At 47.0% G+C, this 20634-nt stretch overlaps 1 protein-coding gene across 2 annotated transcripts; it reads right to left on the reverse strand.

Annotated features, from left to right (window-relative positions):
- Positions 1-408: 408 nt before the first annotated feature.
- On the reverse strand, positions 409-19855 carry LOC144792894 (uncharacterized). Of its 2 annotated transcripts, none has more exons than XM_078668099.1 (2): positions 19809-19855; positions 409-2855 (listed from the first exon to the last, which is right to left on the reverse strand). In XM_078668099.1, exon 2 carries the CDS (start codon positions 2838-2840, stop codon positions 1638-1640), a length of 1203 nt encoding a protein of 400 aa, XP_078524225.1. In that variant the 5' UTR covers positions 2841-2855; positions 19809-19855; the 3' UTR covers positions 409-1637. The 2 variants fall into 2 exon arrangements, with proteins under 2 accessions (XP_078524225.1, XP_078524224.1); XM_078668098.1 differs by lacking the exon at positions 19809-19855 and adding an exon at positions 19503-19784.
- Positions 19856-20634: the final 779 nt, after the last annotated feature.

A 20634-nucleotide genomic window follows, 5' to 3' on the forward strand; every position in this document is an offset into this window, starting at 1 on the left:
TACTATCCAACACCTTCCCTAGTGTCAACGGGGACTGGTGTTGGAATAGTAAATTAAAATATTCACTATCCAACACCCCTTTCTGTTATGCGTTGTAAAAGAATGCGTTATAAAAACTGCGTTGTTACAGCATGCGTGCTAAAAGCATGCGTTGTAACAACGTACATCCCTGTATCACTGACAGTATCAACACGAATACTGTGATAGAAATTGTGGAATGTCTACAGTTATCACGGATGGTGGTGGTTATTGCTTTCCAGGAAACCTGTGCTTGGCAATAGTGATCTCCTCTGGAAGCTTATGGGGTCTTCAGATTACAACTGCTGGTATGGTAAAAAAAGATAATGCATCACGTTTGGTTTTTCATTATGGACATTCGGCTCATACAAGCAAAAAAATACAACTCCGTTGCATCAAGCAAGATGTTTAATGTCAACACAGTATAATAATATTCCAAATGTTAACAGCTTCTAACAAAGACCACTACGCTTTAGTTGCGTCTGAAATTAATGACATTAAATCCAGCAAGCGGTGAAGAGGAATCTTGTGATCTGCTGATGGACGGAATGCAGGTCGAGACCATGTTCATTTGACAGACCATTCGGTTAAGTCAATTCTACAGAGCAGCGAACATTACCTCATGTTGTCTACCCTCAGATGGAACAAACTCACTTGGACAGGGGGTTTACAGGTTGCCCTGGATTCAGGCCTGCCATATTAGATTCAGGAGAGGAGCTATCAGGCTTGGTGGATCAGTCTGAAAGGGCCTCATTACGAGGGGGTTAATTCTGTTTCCTCATTGGAAATTCCAGCGCACTCGTACCGAGGCCGTAAAATGACATTTAGGCCCTGTCTTCAAGGTGAGTTGATCATAATAAAGGAAGCTTCATATTCGTGATCCATAAGGAGAACTCTGCATAGGCTCTCGCCCCTTAAAGCCTTTCCAAAGATATCGGTGATTCTGTAAACTTGATTCTAATTCCGCCTTCTGCAGAAACGGCAGCTATACTGATAAGAACATTTTTATATAGGTCCTTCTCACCCTGATGTAACATTTACCGTTATGGCCCCATTTCGGCCTATATTGTTTGTAAAATAAAAATAAAAAATATATGTCCTTGACCACCAGAGCCTCGCTACATCTGACAGCACTTCCCTGGTGATCTAGGCCAATCTACTTCACCCAGCATGACCCCTATACATTGGTGCTTTTTTTTTTTAAGTATAACTCAACCACCAGAAAACTCAGAACACAATAGTAAATATTTTTGTGGTTTATATTTCTACCTTTGAGTAATAAATGATGGTCGGCATCCCATTTGTTCTGAAAGGAATGCATATAGTCTGTTTTTAATCTTCAGTTATCTTCTAATTTTAACACCTGTTTTTGGAGTGCAGGAAACAAATGTAGTAGGAGTATAAACACACAAACAAGCTCAAGCTTTCTAACATACTTTCAAAAAGAAATGCAGTCTAAAATAAGAAGTAACATTTTCTGAACAGAAGGTCCACTATAACATACAATCGATGCAGACTTCAGGACCTTCTGCACTGTTACACCACACAACAAATGAGCTGGGTGGGCTTATGGACTTCATAACCTGACAACGGCCGAGTCCTATGCGTCTTCCAGTTTATTACTCCTCTGTTGCCCATGCCAAGGCATTTCTCTTCTCCATGTGTGGCACCACAGCCTCATTGTAGAACTTTTCCAGCTTTGGTTCAGTTGCCTCCCAGAACTTGGCATCAAACTCTACTGGGGCAATGGCTGTCTCCTTCTTGGTGTACACCACAAAGTCTGTCTTCTTTAAGCCAGTGGTTGCCATCTGAGTCTGCACCTGTGTGTAGTAGGGGTGGTCCTTCTTGAGGGCATAAGAATCACCATTTGGGGTCAAGCAGAATTTGTCATCTTTGCAGGCATCCCTTATTGTGTGGTCTTTGTGTTTGTATGGGCACTTAACCTCCAGGAGGCCAACGGGTTTTCCAGTTGAATGGTCCTTGACAATGCCATCCGGGCTGGCAGCCAACCAGTTCTTCTCTGGATGGACGAAGAGGCCACAGTCTTCCACTTTGACGCCCCCACTGTGGTTCCTAGACTTCAGGTGCTCATACTCCTGGACTGCTCTCTTTTCGTTTCTAATCCCCCATGACATTGCTGGGGTTTGTATGTCAGAGCTCGGATTCACCACTCCCTTGAGGTAAGACTGTGGGACCTCGGAACTCTTGCCATTTACAAACTTGCTGTTGGCGATCTTGTGCGCCACAGAGGCTGTGATGCGGTTTTCGCGCCATTCATGCCATTTAGGGTTGTCCCGCTGACCTCGTGTTTCCTTCTCGATGTCGTTAATTGCCATCTCTAAGCTCTTGTGCCAAGTAAAGAGTGGTTCTCCTGGTCCACCCTGTTTTGCTGGCAACTTCACAGACGTTGTTCGGGTCGAATGTATCTTTGTATCAGAGTGGCCACTGCTGGCAGAAGTGCAGGGCGGTGTAGACTTGGAGGCATTTGCTACTCTGGCTCTACTTTTCCCTCCATCGCTTGCCGATAATCTAATGCCTGCCCCCTGATTGTTGTTCACGTCACTGTGGATGAAGTTGGTGGTTGCTGCATATGAATGTGGGGTAGTCTTCCTGGAACCTTGGTCACTCATTGATCTGACTGTCTCCTTAGCACAGACAGTTTCAGCCCTGGCAGAGGGGGCACTACGAGGTGTGGTCGTTGTCTTAGCCCTGGTCGACGACGGGGCTGATCTGGAAGTTGCTGGTTTGGATGCTGGGGTACTTGCACCCCCCACAGGGATGGAGTGTCCCCCAGTTGTGGCATCTTTTCTTGGTCTGCCCATTCTTGAAGTTCAATCCTAAAAAAAAGACAGAACAGTAAATGTTGATAAGAAGTAAAATGAATACAAAAATAGCCATTAAAAGGCATGAGGGTACAGCTTTTGAAAATGGATGCACCCATGGAACATTAAAGACTCACACCGACATCCCCAGCCAAAGCACTTCAATCCATCTTTCTAGAATGGATAACATGTTTTTCCCCAGATACAGGTTTGAAATTTAAGTATATAATTTACAGATACAAACGGAAGCTCTCACGTTCACGCCTTATTGATTCAATATAAAGGGTGCCCTGCATGTTAAAGAAATGTACAAGAGATACTTGCTTAGCACCTAAAAGCAGAAACCCAAGAAAAATACTTAGGCTATACTACCCAGTACACACACAAAGAGGGCCTAGAGGAGGTTTAGGGACCTGCGTGGAGGAGGAATCGCCATCATTCACAGGAACACCATCTGAATCTCAACAAGCACCGAAGAGACATCCTGGCATGGCCCTCAGAGGAACCCTCGTCTACAGACCCCCGGGACCCCGACCACAGTTCAGCGAATCCATCGCCGACCTCATCAGCACACATGCCATCGCCTCCACAGACTACATCCTCCTCGGAGACCTGAATTTCCACCACGAGAACGACAATAACTCCACCCCACTGATTGCCAACCTCGGACTCAAACAACTCGTCACGACACCCACCCACTCCGCTGGACACACGCTCGAGCCCACCTTTTCTGCCAGCAACCACGTCACCTTCAGCCACACCACCGAACTCCACTGGACGGACCACCACTGCATCCACTTCACCTTAGAGTAACCCACCGCACACAACCAACCGCAACGCATCCCACACTGCAACTGGAAGAAAGTCACGAAGACCAGCTCATCGCCACTCTCCCCAGAGCCCCTCTGCCTGAACCCACAGAGACTGACGCAGCAGCCCACAACTTCAGACAATGGATCAAGGACTGCGCCAACACCCTCGCCCCGATCAAGAAACCCTCTAACAGGTGCACCGACTTGAGAGCCACCTGGTTAAACGCCGACTTCCAGAACTCCAAACACACCTGCAGAACACTTGAGAAGCAATGGCGCAAGGACCAGACACTGGACAACCACGCAGCCCTCACGAACGCCAGACGCAAACACCACCAACTCACCCGATCCGCCAAAAGAAACTCCTTCAAGGAATGCATCGACAACAACGCACACAACAGCAAAGAGCTCTTCAACATCGTGAACGAACTCGCCACCCCCAGCTCCAGCTCCAATGACGTCCCATCGTCACAAGAACACTGCGACTCTCTGGCTACCTTCTTCCACCGCAAGGTCACAGACATCCACAACAGCTTCGACACTCAGGAGCAGACGACAGACGACACCCCGACTCTACTCCCACGAAACTCCCCAACCTTATGCTCCTCCTGGAACAACGTCAACGACGAAGACACCATCAAAATCATGAACACCATCCACACTGGCTCACCTACCGACTCCTGTCCCACCACATCTTCAACAAGGCAAGCTCCATCATCGCACCCCAACTCCGAAAGATCATCAACAGCTCCTTCGAGACCGCCACCTTCCCAGAGAGCTGGAAACACGCCGAGATCAACGCCCTCCTTATGAAACCCAAGGCGGACCCAAAGGACCTCAAGAACTTCCGACACATCTCCCTGCTCCCATTTCCGGCCAAAGTCATCGAGAAGACCGCCAACAGACAACTGACCCTCTTCCTGGAGGAGAACAACGTCCTGGGCTCCTTCCAATCCGGCTTCCGCAGCAACTACAGCACCGAGACTGCCCTCATAGCCGCCACTGACGAGATCAGGAAAATACTGGACAAGGGCGAAACCGCGGCACTCATCCTTCTAGACCTCTTGGCTGCCTTCGATACCATCTGCCATCACACCCTGCGCACACGCCTCCACGACGCAGGGATCAGTGGAAAAACTCTGAACTAGATCACCTCCTTCCTCACCGGCAGAACCCAGAGAGTACGCTTCCCCCCCTTCCGATCCGAAGCCACCATGATCACCTGCGGCGTACCCAAAGGTTCCTCCCTCAGCCCGACCCTTTTCAACATCTACATGGCACCGCTCGCAAACCTCGTCAGAGCGCACCACCTCAACATCATCTCATACGCCGACGACACACAGCTGATCCTCTCCCTCACCAATGACCCGCCCGTCGCCAAATCCAACCTCCACGAGGGTTGTATGATGTTACAACGCGATCAAAATGATCGCGGTACATCACAACGCATCTTTTACAACGCAAGTCGTTACCACGATTTGCGCTGTAGGGTGCTGGACTTAGGAATAGTAAGATTTACTATTCCAACTCCAGCCTACGTACAGTAGGGAAGGTGTTGGAATAGTAAATCTACTATTCCTTAGTCTAGAGCGCCCTCCAGCGCAAGTCGTGGTAACGACTTGCGTTGTAAAAGATGCGTCGCAATAGCACCGCGGTGTTTTGACCGCATTGTGATGGCTGTTTACCTCCACGTGGGAATGAAGGCCGTCGCAGACTGGATGAAGACCGGTCGACTAAAACTGAACTCAAACAAGACGGAGGTCCTCCTCCTCGGATCCAACCCCTCCGCATGGGACGACTCCTGGTGGCCTACCTTGCTGGGTGCTGCCCCGACACCCACTAACTACGTACCATCCTAGACTCAATGCTCATTATGACCCAGCAAGTCAACGCCATCTCCTCCTCCTGCTTCAACACCCTCTGAATGCTCCGCAAAGTCTACAGATGGATCCCCACAGAAACCAGGAGAACAGTCACCCAAGCACTCGTCAGCAGCAGGCTGAACTACGGCAACGCCCTCTACACAGGAACCACTACCACACTCCAGAAAAGACTCCAACGCATACAGAATGCCTCTGAATGCCTCATCCTCAGACTCCCCCCGCCACAGCCACCTTACCACCCACCTAAGAGATCTGCACTGGCTCCCGATCGACAAGAGGATCACCTTCAAACTCCTCACCATGCTCACAAAGCACTCCACAACGCTGGACCAGCACACCTCAACGAACAACTGTCCTTCTACACCCCGAACCGCCAGCTCCGCTCCGCCAACCTCGCCCTCGCCACCGTCCTACGCATTCGCTGAACGACCACCGGTGGCAGATCCTTCTCCCACCTCGCCGCAAAGACATGGAAGACCCTCCCCTCCCATCTACGGCAGACCCAGGATCTGCTGACCTTCAGGAGACGTCTCAAGACCTGGTTGTCCGACCAATAGCTGCCCCAGCCCTTAGCCCCTTGATACCCTCACAGGTGAGTAGTGCGCTCTACAAATGCCTTGATTGATTGATTATTAACATCACACAACGAGCCCATGGGTCCAAGTTGTATGACTGAGAGGAAAGTGGACTGAAATGTCTAACGCAACGCGGGTGATATCCCTTTTTAGGATGGTTCCCCTCACACACCATAGGTGTCATGCTTCATCATAGGGGTGCCTCCTCCCGTCAGGACCTAGTCTTAACGGAGGTTACAACTGCCTCTCTGCGAGGGAGGAGCTCAGGGATGTTTTCAGTTTGGGCAACTGGGTTGCACTAAAACCCTATGTGAGCGTGGTGTATAAAAGAATCATAAAGAATATGCAGTGTTCAAATGTAAGTGATAGTGAGTTTAAAACTGCCTGCGGGGCTAGCTGATAGCAAACTTTATTTAGCTATCAAGCTGCAGGGTTAAAAAGCAATAAGCTGGGTAATAGAGTTGACCACCATTAGAGACATGAATGATTGTGTCCAGTAGGCCTCACCGATGGGTACCTGCCGACTTGGACACCCACCCTGGGAGACAACGATCCCCGCTCATGTTGGTTGGCGCGTGTAGCCCCGGACAGAAGTGGTAAAAAATGTTACCTTACATTGGTCCCATCGGTGAGGCCTACTGGACTACCAAAAATACAAGAAGGGGAGCATTTCAGCTCCATGGTTCAATAACAAAGGTGCAAACAGTTGGAACGCAGGTGGAATAAGAACTACAAACATTAAAGGAGAATATAAACAACAACAAAACACATACTACGCTCTGATAAAGAAAACTCGTTGTGAGTTCTACACTAGGAAAATTGAAATGGCCAAAAACTCCTCAAAAGAGATTTTGCCATATTAAAATCCCTACAGTCAGCAGATAGACTAACAGATCCCCCCCTCCACATCGGAGGAATCCTGCAATAGAATTGCAGACTTCTTTGCAGAGAAAGTGACAAAGATTTATGATACTTTCCCTGGAGAAGCACGCCAGGCCACTAGCTCCAAAGACACTACATGCACAGTAGTCAAAGTTGCAACCCTAGAGAAATGTATAATGCCAGAGCCAGATGTAATAAGGAAACTAGCTAACAGAATCAAATCAGGTTCCCATAGGGACCCAGCCCGTCCCAAAATATTATTACAAGGAGCAAAATGTATTGTACCTTTCATATCAGAACGTATCTCCCGCTCCTTCCAATCGGGAGAGGTTCCCTATGAATGGAAGCAAGCTATGGTCCAAGCAGACCAAGGCACAGTGGATTATTACATACAGGTCCAAGAAAAGCCGTCAAATTTCCCATAACCTCATTCATGGCCACTGGCCTTATTGGACCAGCATTTAAGGCTAGGGAAATATTACTTTGTTAGTTAACTGAACTAAGATGCATAACTATTTCCGGAGCAGAAAACTGTATCAGCATATTGTTAGTGTGCTTTTTAAACACCATTATCTCTGTAAAATGCTCAAAAAACATAAAATAATGGAATTCCCTTTAAAGATTGCATTTCAGAGCATGTAGTGATAACTCTGTCACTATGAATTATATATATGGAAGCGTACTGAATATTCAGAATTTTTTTTTTAATACTTATAAAATATTTAATAAAGTACAAATAAAACAATCTCAATTTTCATGTGTCACCTGTTCAGTTGGCCAGCACGCTCAGCAGATTGCCTCAGCCTACATGCGAGCCTAATTCTTGTACAGTCTGACTTCATTCAGGTACAAGAAAGACTTTTGTGTATGGCAACGTGCCCGTTCTAGCAAACCCCAGCTCCTTCACTTCAATGTCAGCTGGCTTGCCCGGAAGCAGCTCCACGAGGACTGCTCCAGAAGTCACAGTGGAAGGACCTTCCTCCTTTGGTTTATGGAACTGGTGTAATCCCTGAAGTGCAAAGAAATCGCCTCTAAGCAGGCAGCTCCCAGGGTCACTGGCAGACCCACAGCTTCCTCTAGTGAAATTTACAGAAAGCAGGAGATATCCCCTCGCCTTTGTGATATGGCTAGTAACGATATTAGTCCTGGAACACAGTAACTCTTCTTTGTAGTGAAACAGTTCGATCTGGACAGCGTGGGGAAGTTTGGGTCCCACTTTTATACTGTATTCTCAGGCAGGAATGTGGCTGCACTGACTAGGTTTAGCAACCGGTTTAGCTGGGTATTTTTCATACTTAATTTTTCCTCTCCAAATAATCAATCAACCCCACGTATGAAAAACTAAGCAATTGGTTCTACAACAATTGCCTAGAAAAACACAGGAAACCAATCAATCAAACATGCTGGAACCCATAAAAGGACCAGATACCAGGTGAATCACACAAGCTATTGTACCCCTGAAAAAACAATTCGTCACTCACCTCAAAAACGATTGTCATACATATGGAAAGCAAAACATTAATCGAACACTAACAAAACAGCCACATACATGGGAAAACCAGACTATTTATTACATGCTTAGAAAAACAAACATTTTTCTCACATAGAAACATAAACTACTCAGTCACACATATGGGAACCACTAGATATGTGTTTCCCGGGTACAATGAATTGTTTACAAACGGTGAAATCAATTATTGGTCGCGCAAGTAGAAATTCAATCACTGTTCACATACTTCTAAAACCATCCAATTAATCACACACCTGGAATACCAAATAATCAGAAACCTCAGCAAGCCAAAAAACTGTTGTAGCCATGGAAGCCCCCATCACTGATCTCAAACCTGAGGAATCAACCGGTAAAACACCTTGAAAACAAATTACTAAACTTGGGCTTAGAAAAGAAATTACTGCCCACAAATCAATCACATAACTGGGGAAATCAGCCAATGAAGCGAAAGCATTGACAAATCTGTCATGTGCCTGGGAAACAAAGGAATCAGTCAAACGCCTAGAAAAATTAACCAATCCTTCAACAAAACCCGGAAAATCCACCCTACACCTGGAAAAGTAAGCAATCAATCAAATACCTTGAAACCAAAGCAATCAATCGGATGTATGACATTACAGCGCATGCCATTACAACGCATAGCGCTTTGGGGTGCTGGATAGTGAATAGTTTAATTTACTATTCCAATCCAGTCCCCGTGGATAGTAGGGAAGGTGTTGGATAGTAAATTAAATCTATTCCCTATCCTAGAGCGCCCCCCAGCGCAATGCGTTGTAATGGTTTGCGTTGTAAAAGTTGCGATGTAAAAGCACTGCGTGGTAAAAGTTGCGTTGTAAAGGACGTTTCCCCAATCAATCACATTCCTAGAAACCAATTCAAATATTGTACACCTAGAAAAAAAATCATTAGGCACCTGTGAAACTAATCATATGCCTTAAAAGGAATGGATCAATAACAAACCAGAGACACAAATTCATCAACCATTTGAGAAGCCAATCAATCATACATAATCTTAGTAGGAACAAATGATTGGGTCTGCTCCACTACACAGGCCAAAACAGGACTTGGACTGGACCAGAGGAGCTGTTCTGACACTAGGGGTCTGCATTTGGCAAGCAGTTCCTCCGGCCATAATTAGTAGATTTCAGATGGATTCTGGGTCAAATGACCAGAGATTTTGACCAACTGATTGCCATCCAAACCAATCAATCACCAGGCTCCAGCCAATGACTTACCGCTGGGTTCCCTTATCTCTCCCTCATCCCCCCTTCACTTGTTGTCATCTTTCTCGCGACAATCCCTCTCTACCTCTGTACTATATCCCAGCAATGTCTGCATTGGCCCGCTGGTTCAATAAGCACCATGCAAGCAACCAATCTGATGGAAGATGTGGGAAAACCAAATTGATCACTAAAATACCGGGAAAATCAATTAATCTGATGAAGGTCTCAATGAACAGTAATCCTAGAGAACCAATGGCATACCAAGGAAAACAATCGATCCAATACACACACCTGGAAACCCAATCAAAGCCACCCAAGGGAAACTGATCAGTCAACCAGACACCAAGCAAACCAATCATCATACACCGAGGAAACAGAACAGGAAATCAAGCACATGGGAAATCAATAACACTTGTAGGAAACCAATTGTACACCACGAGGAAACTATTAATGCAATACACATCTCTAAAACAATCACATAGGAAAACTATTTGCCAGAAATAAGGGTGCACAGAGGACTTCATTTCACAATGACACCCCTTTCCAGTACTGGGATTTTCCTTTTACAGATTATTTTTTCAGGCGTGCTGGTCCAATTAATTGAATTCACCTGAAGGAAGACTACAACTTCCAGAATGCACTCATGTGTTACCTGAAGGCATAGCTGATAACTCCTGTAGAAAACGTTTTATATTTTAATAAAAAGTTTTTAAATCAAGAAAACACAGATCATCCGGTAAAAATTATCTTGGCAGAATAGAGGATGCACCGTCAACATAAACGACATGCCTAAACACAGGAAATAAAGATAATTCACCTGCTTCTTAATGCATATGTGGCGAACACAGCATCCGGAATTGTCTCTAGATGCTTGATAGCTAGTATTATTTCTCTCTCAACGGCTCCTCTTCCTCAAACTGCATCCCAGCGTTACAGACACGTCTTTGCAGTATGTGCATTAACCTGCTGAGCAGCCTTCCCAGCTGAGTGTTGTCAAGTCTGCACTTTTAGGAAAGGGGAAATATGGACCTGTGAGCTAAGCAAAGCGCGTCAGTGAAATCGGCAAAGGCTTGTTTAATTGTGCTCTTGCCCATTGAGGAGGGAGGGGCGTCGGAGACACAAGCCCGGGCATGCCACCCTGCGCCCCCGGCTTGTCTGAAGCAACGCTGCATGTGGGCATGCGTCAGTGGTCTCATGGGACCGGCTGGCATCCCCCCTGCGTCAGCTCGCCTCTAGGCGAGCCTGACACCATATATCCACCGCCTTGTTCCTCGGAGACCTCGTCTATTCTAATTGTATGTAAAGTATTTCCGAGACCAGGATATGACGAGGAACGAGCAGGGAGCAGCACTAGACAGCATTGATATATTTTATATCACATTCAATCACCATTCGTAACAGACAGATTACACGATGTATTAATGATGACGCCGGGATTAAAACATAAATCCTCGCGGCACAAAATAAATCCCTAGACCCTAGGCCACCCCATATCTGCTACTGGGAGGGGGTGTGGCGCTGGGGTCGGAGCCACCGACTTTCTAAGCAGGGAGCCTGTGATTTTGGGAAACATCACTCTACCTTCCCCCATCCAAAAAATGTGACCTTGTTTAATGTAACTAGTGCTTATATGAAGCGCTCCAACGCCTGCGGGGCGAGTTCGATTAAAAAATAAAAATATGTACACAAAATAAAAGCTTTAAACCCAAGGTCAGGGCTTGTGGATAGCATTCAGCGTCAATGTGCCTCCAGGGAGAGGGGATGGAATAAATGACCTCGCTCCCTGGGTATTCGGGAGGGTTGGAGAAGCCCACACGGAGACAGTTAGGGCTAGTTAGGCATTCGGACCTTTGCCCAAGGGCACCAATGTGGCTGTAAGGTGCGTACATTTGGAGTAGGGCAGAGATTGGGGTGGGAAAAAGAAAGCAGACTTAGGTATGGGTCAAGGATAAGAAGTCTCCAGGTAACACATAGGGAGAAAAGAGGGCGGCAGGTGCAGGTCTTTAAGTGGGCCGGGTCCTGCCGGTGCTCAGCATGGACAGTTCTTAAAAGCAGGTGCTGAGAAGGGTCCCTATCAGACTCTCCATTTTAGCCCTCGCCCTCAGAATGAAAAATAAATCTCTGCAGCAGTACCACTCTTCACTGCCATTGATGTAACTTCAAAGAAAGTAAAAAAAAAAGTCCACATTTGTAAAGCGCACAATCACCCTTAAGGGTCTCTAGGCGCTGGGAAAGAGACTAGTTATAGTTTGTTCACAGTCTCATCATTTCAGAACTGAAGCATTTTCAATAATATATACAACGAAACCATTGTTGTTGCTTATTGCAACTAACAACCATTGACAAAAACAATAGCCCTGGCTTGTTGTAGGTATAATGTTACTTTTTGCATTATATATATGGATACAATGGCAGAAACAGCAAAATACCAGTCTGGCAGCACACAATGCTAAGCACAGATTTTGTAAGCCACGCCCTTAATTACATGGACCACACCATTTTGAGGACTCCCTCCCTCCCAGTTTTTTCATCCCACTTAAAGCCCCGTGCAGCTGCTAATATAGAGGTAAAGGCTAGCCTGCAGGGAAAATAAGGTAGGGGTGACAAGGTGCCTGGATGGTGGCCCGTCTGCCAGAGTGTGCGGAGACGAGTATGACGGAGAAGGAGGATATGGGGCACAGCTCAGGACGAGTAGTGATAGGGTGGCAGAGGTGTTGAGGTGGGGTGGGCAGGCTGATTTAGACTATGAGGAGGAGGAGGGCAGGGAAATACCAGCATGGTTGGAAGAGAGTGCACAAGCTCTACAAGAAAGGGAAAGATAGTGGCTTATGTAGGATAATGGGTAACGCTAACCTGAGACAAAGCGTTTGTGTTTTGCAAGTTAATGCAGCAAAGGCAGTGGCAGATGTTGGTGGAGTGGAGGACGTATGTGCTCGAGGAGGTGGAGAGCAGAGCAAGAGCATGGGAATAAACTGTGCATTACAGAAAAGGCATGGCGGATTGGTGGAATGTATGGGAGAGACATCCCCAGGGCAAGGGAGTGGTGCAGTGTAAAATCTGTGGCAGTGGGACATGGTGTGGTCAGAGATAAGGGAGAAAATGAAGGCAAATTGAAGACACTGATGATAAAAGGAGAAGATGGGAATGCAGGAGAATGATTAGAAAGGGAAGCAGGTAAAGGGGATGAGGATAAAGGGAGTAGTAAATGGGACACAGCACAATGGGACATCAAGAAAGACAGAGTAGTATTAACACAGGAGACAGTGACAAAAAGGCACTTAAAGAACATGGATAGCATAGAAACAAGTTGCCTTACATGAGGGTAGCCATGCCTTTGAGGGAACTACTAGGGTAAGGATTTAGAAAGGAGAGCCTATTGGTGTGTACACATTACTGCATTAAAAGACCACAGGCAAAAGAGCCTGCAAGCAGGAATAATGGGATCTGGTGGAGTGCCACAAATCAAAACTAACAGATACATGGAGATCAGCATTTTTGGTAAGGCTACTGTGTATTGTGAAAGGCATCCTGACAGATCAGTAGTATATCAACATTATTAGGAAACCTCAAACTGATTTTGGGGGCCTGGAATGGGTATGCTACAAGGAGGAGTCTAAACCCAGATAAGTCACGGGGAGAGGTAGATAATGAACTTTGGTTTCAATGGGTGGCGGCTACCAGACCAGCCTCAGCCCTGCATGCCCCATTTGGTTTGCTTGCGCCTTATCAGCCCCAGGGTAACCAGATATTGAGAAGAAAAACCCAAGACAGGCTAAACATACAACAAGCATTTACAATGCAACGGTCTCGCCTTCGCAAAAGTTAGAGCTATTGGCATTGTAAATGTCCTACTTTTTACTTATGTATGGATTTTGGAAACAGATCAATAAATGGCATTGCCATTTACAATGCCAATAGTTTAATCTCTCGCAAATGCGAGAAATATTGCATTTGCACACACACACACACAGAGCCACACACACACACACAGTCACACACACACACAGAGAGCCACACACACACACACACAGAGCCACACACACACACAGAGCCACACACACACACACACACACACACACACACAGAGCCACACACACTCGTTTCTCAGCCCTCCTGTTATCATAGTTACTTGTGACTTGTAAAACCAAGGCTGCTCTTAGTACAATGTCTGAAAGGTCGTTTTCTGTGACTCTCCGTGCATGTCTGTGGGTGCCAGTGTTTGTACGTGTACCTTCTGTGTATTCAGTCGGTAGATTTCTGAGTATGCATTCTTTGCGTTTCTTTCTGGATGTGTCTGTATTTTTTTCAAGTGTGCACGTGTGGCGTCAGTGTGTGTCTTTGTATGCATGTGCTCCCCAGTTTGTGTGTGTTGCGTCTCTGTGTGCTCCCTGTGTTTGCATGTGTGCTTACGTGTCTACGTACACACAGTTGTCTACGGTTTATTGGTTAAAATAAATGTAAATGTGTACCGTCAGAGAGACAGCCAATTTTAGGTTATACGTGTAGTTTTACTGACCATAAATAACATAAGTGCGCAGTATGTATGTGCGGCCTTGGCGGCCAATCCGCCTCCCCTGGAAGGAGGACGCGAAGGGCCCCTCACTTCTGACATGAAGAGCAGCTCGATCACAGAGTGTGTGCAAGGCCTCCTGCATCCTGAATGTAAACGGACTCGGCACACACCCGTTTGGATCCACCGGGCCCCGACCCACCTTCGCTCAGGCCTCCAGCACCCGTCCCTCTAAGCACTTAATAGAATGCCAGCCACCAATCCATTCACTCATCCATCCACCCACCCATACCCACTTGGATCCATCCATCCATACCCTCTCATCCATCCACCCATACCCACTCATCCACCAATCAATGTTCATACCAGTGCACTCATCCACCCATGCATCTTTGCCCACTATCCCGACGCCATTGCTGACGTGTCCGCGGCAGAGGCCTACCTAAGGAGCACAAGGTTAGTCCATCACCCCAACCCCGAGCCCCACCACGCGGTGCCAGGCCTGGGCCGGACCATGTCCCACGTACAGATGCCCTGGCTCCATCAAGGTCCGAAACGCCGGCACCAGTGTGTCGGGGGCCAGGGAGTGGGATGGGGGTTTTGTGGGTGAAAGGGGTGTTTGGCCTAGGAGGCGGCAGCTGGGCAGGCCTGCAAGGCGTCCGCTGTAAGTGCGGCCTCAGATGTGGGGTTAATATTTTCCCCAGCACGATCACCTTACCAGCGAGGTAGTGGGTCGTGGCTACAAGGCACCCAGTAGCGTCAGGCGTGATTGAAGGCGCATGGGAGCCCCCCCTCCACGCCCCGTGGGTATGGGGGAGACTGCATCCGACTCCGGCATCAGCGCCTAGAGTCAGGGTATTTTTTATCGGAGCCGGGCCTGTGGGACACCCGACGCGTTGTGTGTGGGGGGGGGGGGGGGAGAAGAGAGGTAGTAGTTGCATTGCCCTGACGACCCAGCTATTAGCTGCGAGCAGGCGAGCCCCCTCAGCGCAATGGTGAATTTGCAGGCGACCCCCGATATAGCGGAGCCAGAGTCACCGGGTGTGTTGTGGAGTGTGGGGGGGCGGCGAGTCACAGACCCCGCAGCTGCTCGATGGGGTTATTAGCATTGGGGGATGGCCGAAAGTCAGTCATTGTGCTCCTTTCACTGCCTGCGGGGTTTCCAGTGCCGCTTGCATCGGCAGGGACTCAGGCACGTGGGACTGTTTTCAGGAGGAGGAGGGGGGCAAGCGAGCGTCAGTAGGTCACTCCTCGACAATTACTGCAGCCTAGGTGGTCGCTTGGTGGGGGGCAGCGAGGTCGCATGATATTCACACGTATCGTCCAAGCAAGCAAGTACCCCGTCCAACCAGGAGCGCAGTCCGCATGCCCCACGGCAGTGGGAGGGATGTGCAGTTGGCGAATTGGTGGGGGGCAGCGAGGTCGCGTGATATTCACACGTATCGTCTAAGCAAGCAAGTACCCAGTCCAACCAGGAGCGTAGTCCGCATGCCCCACTGCTGTGGGAGGGATGTGCAGTTGGCGAATAGCGTGCCGCTCACCTCCCACTGTTTCCTAGCTGCAGCAGTGGGGCAAATGACCAGCGTGTCATGAACCCGTTGTCACGTGTCACGTTGTCACAGAAATGTCTTGTTGGAGAGACCGGTCCGGCGCGGAGGCAGCGAGGCTTCTCTCCCCAAACCCGCAGCGCGCAGGAAGGGGCTGTGGGGGCCCTGGACTCCGAGGACCACTTGCGGCATTCCGAGAGCCAACGCTGCCCGGGAGAGCTCAGACAGAGCGGGCGGAGCGAGGGGCACGTGTCCCAGCCTCCCCCCCGTGAGCCCAGCTATACGGCCGAGGCCTACTGCTCCCCCCCACCCGAGAGGGAGAAGAATACCAGAGGATCCATTGTATTTTCAGGTGGGGAATAACACGCTGCATAGGCGGGCACACGCACGGCCTCGGGAGTCTCCCTCGCATGGCGCTGCTGTACAAAGCATAAAGAGCTCGCTTGTGCGTATTTTCATGAGGACAAAAAAAAAAACGCTCCACACGCTCGCCCTTTCTCACTAAGCGCCGTCCTTTACAGACTGGGGGGCATGTTTTTCTTTCTCCCCTCTTCTCATTGGCTGGAAAGTAAACAACGGGCGTGTTTTTGACTGTTGTTTTTACATTCCAACCAATGGAGAAGAATGAGAAAGAACGTTAAAAAACATGTCCCTCAATCCGAAAAAGACAGGGCTTAGCTGGAAAAAATAATGTCACTAAAACCTCTTCTCCAATGGCTGGTTGCAGTTTAGGAAGCCAGCCGATGAAGAAGAGAGGTTTACCCTCGCTACTAAGAAACATAAAATCTCGCTAGCGAGACTGCGCATGTGCGCAGCCTATGCTAGCCGAGACCTAAAAAGGACTACCTCCATTAGGTCGGTAGGTGGGTGTGTGCGTGTGCTCGGTCTCCCCTCTGTTGGGGGGCAAACGGCCAACCTCCTCATGCGCTTCCTGTAAGAAACACAAATTATTTCAGAGGTTAGAGGCGCCTTTGGAAACATGAGCACACCTTTCAAGTCTGCTTTTGCAGGGTGACTTGACCTTTGTTCTAAAAACCGGGACATAGATTGTAAACAAAGAAAAGCTTTGGGACACCCAGTCAGCTCTCTGAAAAGGGGACTGTACTCGGATATCCAGGATGTCTTTTCACCCTCACCCAAAAAAAGAGGCACAGAGAAGCTTTAAGATTTCCTAACCGACCTCAAACCTAAAGAAATCTGATGCAAAATTCTACAACAGTGGTTAGGGTGCCTTGGCATTTAGAACCTTTGGTAGCAAGTGTCCTAGTTTCATTCTTGAGTAAGTTGGCCATACCAGTTGTTTTGATTTGTATTTTGGGTCTGTGTAGCCCCGTTTCTCCCAGTTTAAAATCAGAACTATGAATCCCAAAATGCAAAGCAAAAACCTGTCCTGGGTGAGTTACGCATGCATGGATTTAGAAAATTTGAGAGATCTGACCTACAGCCACTGTACAGACCACATACACTGGGAAGTATTACATTATAAAACAAGGAACCAAGATCAGGCATGCCCCACACCAAGCACAGCAGATGTCTCTGTGGTCACAATTCGAAAATGCAAAGTGTTGTCATAATCCTCTAATGATTTAACCACACCCTATTACCAGAGAGCCGTATAATGAGGGGGGTGAACAGCAATATTTAGGAGAGGGTGCGTCTGAGTAGATAAAACAAACTGATAACTTCTTTGTGGGCATATATGCACCACAGAAATGTGGTCCTCACTGCCCTTGGTGGCCCAACCGAAGATGGTGTGTGTTTTAGGCAAACTTACTTTGGACGTATCAATGCTTTATTTCAAACTAATAGCAGCATCTTAAAGGGGCTAAGTACCCCAGACCACTTTTGCACTGAATGATTCACTTTAAGAAATGTGTAGTGCAAATCCACTACACCAGTGGTTCTTAACCTGTGGTCCAAGGGCCCCTGGGAATCTGCAAAACCTTCTTAGGAGGTCCGTGACTGCTTCTCAAAATTAAATAAAACTAATAGATTAACAGGGTGTATATAATTAATGAAGCAAAATATACAATTGAACATTTTAAAACATTCTATAAATGTGAAGGAATTTGAAATTATAGGCTACAAATTAAGACAGCATTTTCAGATTGTTTCATTGGAGTACAAGTGCATGAAACAGATCATGAGAATGATGAGTGGCCTCAATTAAATTTAGAAAAGCTTCAACCTTCCTATTAAAATGTAGATTTCTTTATATTTGTTTGTGAATTAAATTAAATAATCCTTGTATATTTAATGAATACTTGTTTCTTTATTGCTTTGCGGTTGAAAATGAACCTGGCAACACACAACGTTGGTTTCCAGGAGCCCTGGGTCATTATGGCAAATAATGTAATACACCTGCTACTTTTTGGACTGGCTGGGGGTCTTAAGCTGACTCGGCACCATCCGTTCCTTCAAAAAAACTCATTGGTTACCCAAAAGGATGGCGGACAAACGAGATGCCACGAAAATAAGTTGCGCTCTGAGCAAACTATGCGTCATGGAGAAAGTATCCTGGCTCAATAGGTCAGGTATGTAAAGACCATGCTGGTTACAGAGGATGGTGCTCGTGAAAAGATGGTGATATCCACCACTTTAAATTAATTTCATATTTCACTATACTAATTCAACACTAATCCTTTATTGGTCCCAGAGTAGCGTGCTACTCTCCGAAAATGCACTTTGACGCCTCGTTGGGGGTAGTAAGCGCTATATAAATGCAATTACAATACAAAACAATATGATCACAGGTTGTGCACGAGCAGAAAGTCCCCTAGGCATACCGGATATATCATTTATAGACTGCATTGGCTTTTGCAGACACGTTAAACTAAGCAGGAGTGGTACATAGGGAGAAGCAATAGATAAAGGCCAACCATAGATGACATAATTCCGAACCAGGAGGACAGAGAGGTACAAAAAAAAATCTATGTAATTAATTTTCCTTCTTGACTAAGAGTGATACAGAGGCAAATGTAGGCGGGAGACAGCTAAAAGGCGTTATGCAAAAATGAAACTAAGCATAGAGAAGTTCTATGATGCTGGACATCGAGGGCAATAAGCAGGAAGGCTGCTGGGTTCACAGGGCACCGCATCGTTTGCTACCTCTTATATTTTGTTTGCCTCTGATACATGCACAATTGCCACCATTGCCTCAGGTAACGTAACGTTTGTTCCTGTGTTTTGAGTATCTGCCATTTATTGCAGTTTTATACGTCTACTTGTACTTTGTACACCTTTGTAACATGCACACACGTCACTTTTTTCCCCCATCATGTAACGTATCTTATCTCTTATCTTTATTATACAGTTAATAAAAACCGTAATGTACAAACCGAGCAATGCGTGTTATATTAAAATATATAAAAACATGATCAGGTTCTTAATGCTAGGCGTTTATGCAGTGCAGTTAAAATGATATTGACGAACTTCCCAGCTCTTGCTAAGGCATGTAACGTATCGTTTGCTACCTAATGTATTTTGTTTGCTCTTGATACATGCACAATTGTCACTAATGCCTCATGTAACGTAACGTTTGCTTTTGTAATTTGTTCACTTGTAATTTTCTCCTTATGTATCATTACTGTTCCTATTGTGAAGCGTTCTGACACCTATCTATATAAAAACGCATAAAATAAATATAAAAGTTAGGAACTTCGGCACACTCGCATCCCTGGGTGTGAGACCCTCCCCCTGCAGACCCATGCTATTCCTTACCTGTTGCTGGCCTCCTGCCTCAGTGCACCCTCTCTGCCTCCTAAGGATAGCCTCCTGTGTCCTGTCTCTGGACTCCCTCTGCCCTGCGGCTGCTGTCCTGCTTCTGTGACCCTCTGCAGCTGTCTGGAGCCCCAGAGAGTTTCCCTCCTCTTTATGCTGGAGTTCCCCTCCCTAAGTTTCACTTCCCTAACATGACTGGGACATGTCTGCGCTCCCTGGTCCTCCCTCGGGCTCCGCCCCGCGCCTAGTCAGAGTCTCCTCCCTCAGCCCCGTGACACCTCTCGGCCCCGCTCCCTCCCCGCCTACCCTGCCTCTTCCTCCTTTCCTGACTCCGCGGGCCCGAGCTTCAGCCTCTGAGCTCTTTGCTCCCCCTCTGCGCGTGCGCGTAAAAGGGGCGGAACACTCCACCGAGATAACAGGGGGAGCGGGGCTGGGAGACCAACGTACAATAGACCAGAGGGAAGAGGAAAATCCCGACATAGGAGAGTAGGGGGGGCTGTCACATTTATTAATTTTACTTTTTGTATTGTTTATACCTGTTTCCTGCATCCCCTTTCCCCTTGTTTTGTTCCTGCACATTGGTATGTCTTAGAACGTTGTGCTCAGCAAGGTTCTAAGGCGGCGGTTTAACGGCTCGAGCCGAGCTCCGAGTGTTGTGGTACTTGAACCTCACCTTTTGTGAGAGAAAAACGCTGTGGTGATGACGAGGAGACGAGGTAAGTATTAAAGGAACTTTAATCTTCGTACATGTCCCCAGCAGCGGAGGCGGTGACCGGCCAGAACGGTGGCCAGAGCCCAGCTGCCTATGCATTGTAAGTATAACACTCCAGAAAGGAATATGGAACATAACCTAGAATGCAAGGCGCGTGCAGGTAAAGCACAACTTGAAAACAAGCAGTAAACATTCCATTAGAAACAAAACAAATACAACTCGCATTATAACAAACGGGAATCGATTTTTTTTGAACAACGAATGTTTAAAATGTTAGGTTAATAATTGTTGCGATTTAGTTCTTGTTGGCGTTTCACATGTTTTACTTAATCTTGCATTCTCTAAGACTATTAGCTTTTTCTAAAATGCGTTTTTTTTTGGTTTTTTATTTCAGTGTAGCATATTACTCTGGTATTTTGC

This window comes from Lissotriton helveticus, chromosome 11, assembly GCF_964261635.1.
Source record: "Lissotriton helveticus chromosome 11, aLisHel1.1, whole genome shotgun sequence".
NCBI classification, from domain to species: domain Eukaryota; kingdom Metazoa; phylum Chordata; class Amphibia; order Caudata; family Salamandridae; genus Lissotriton; species Lissotriton helveticus.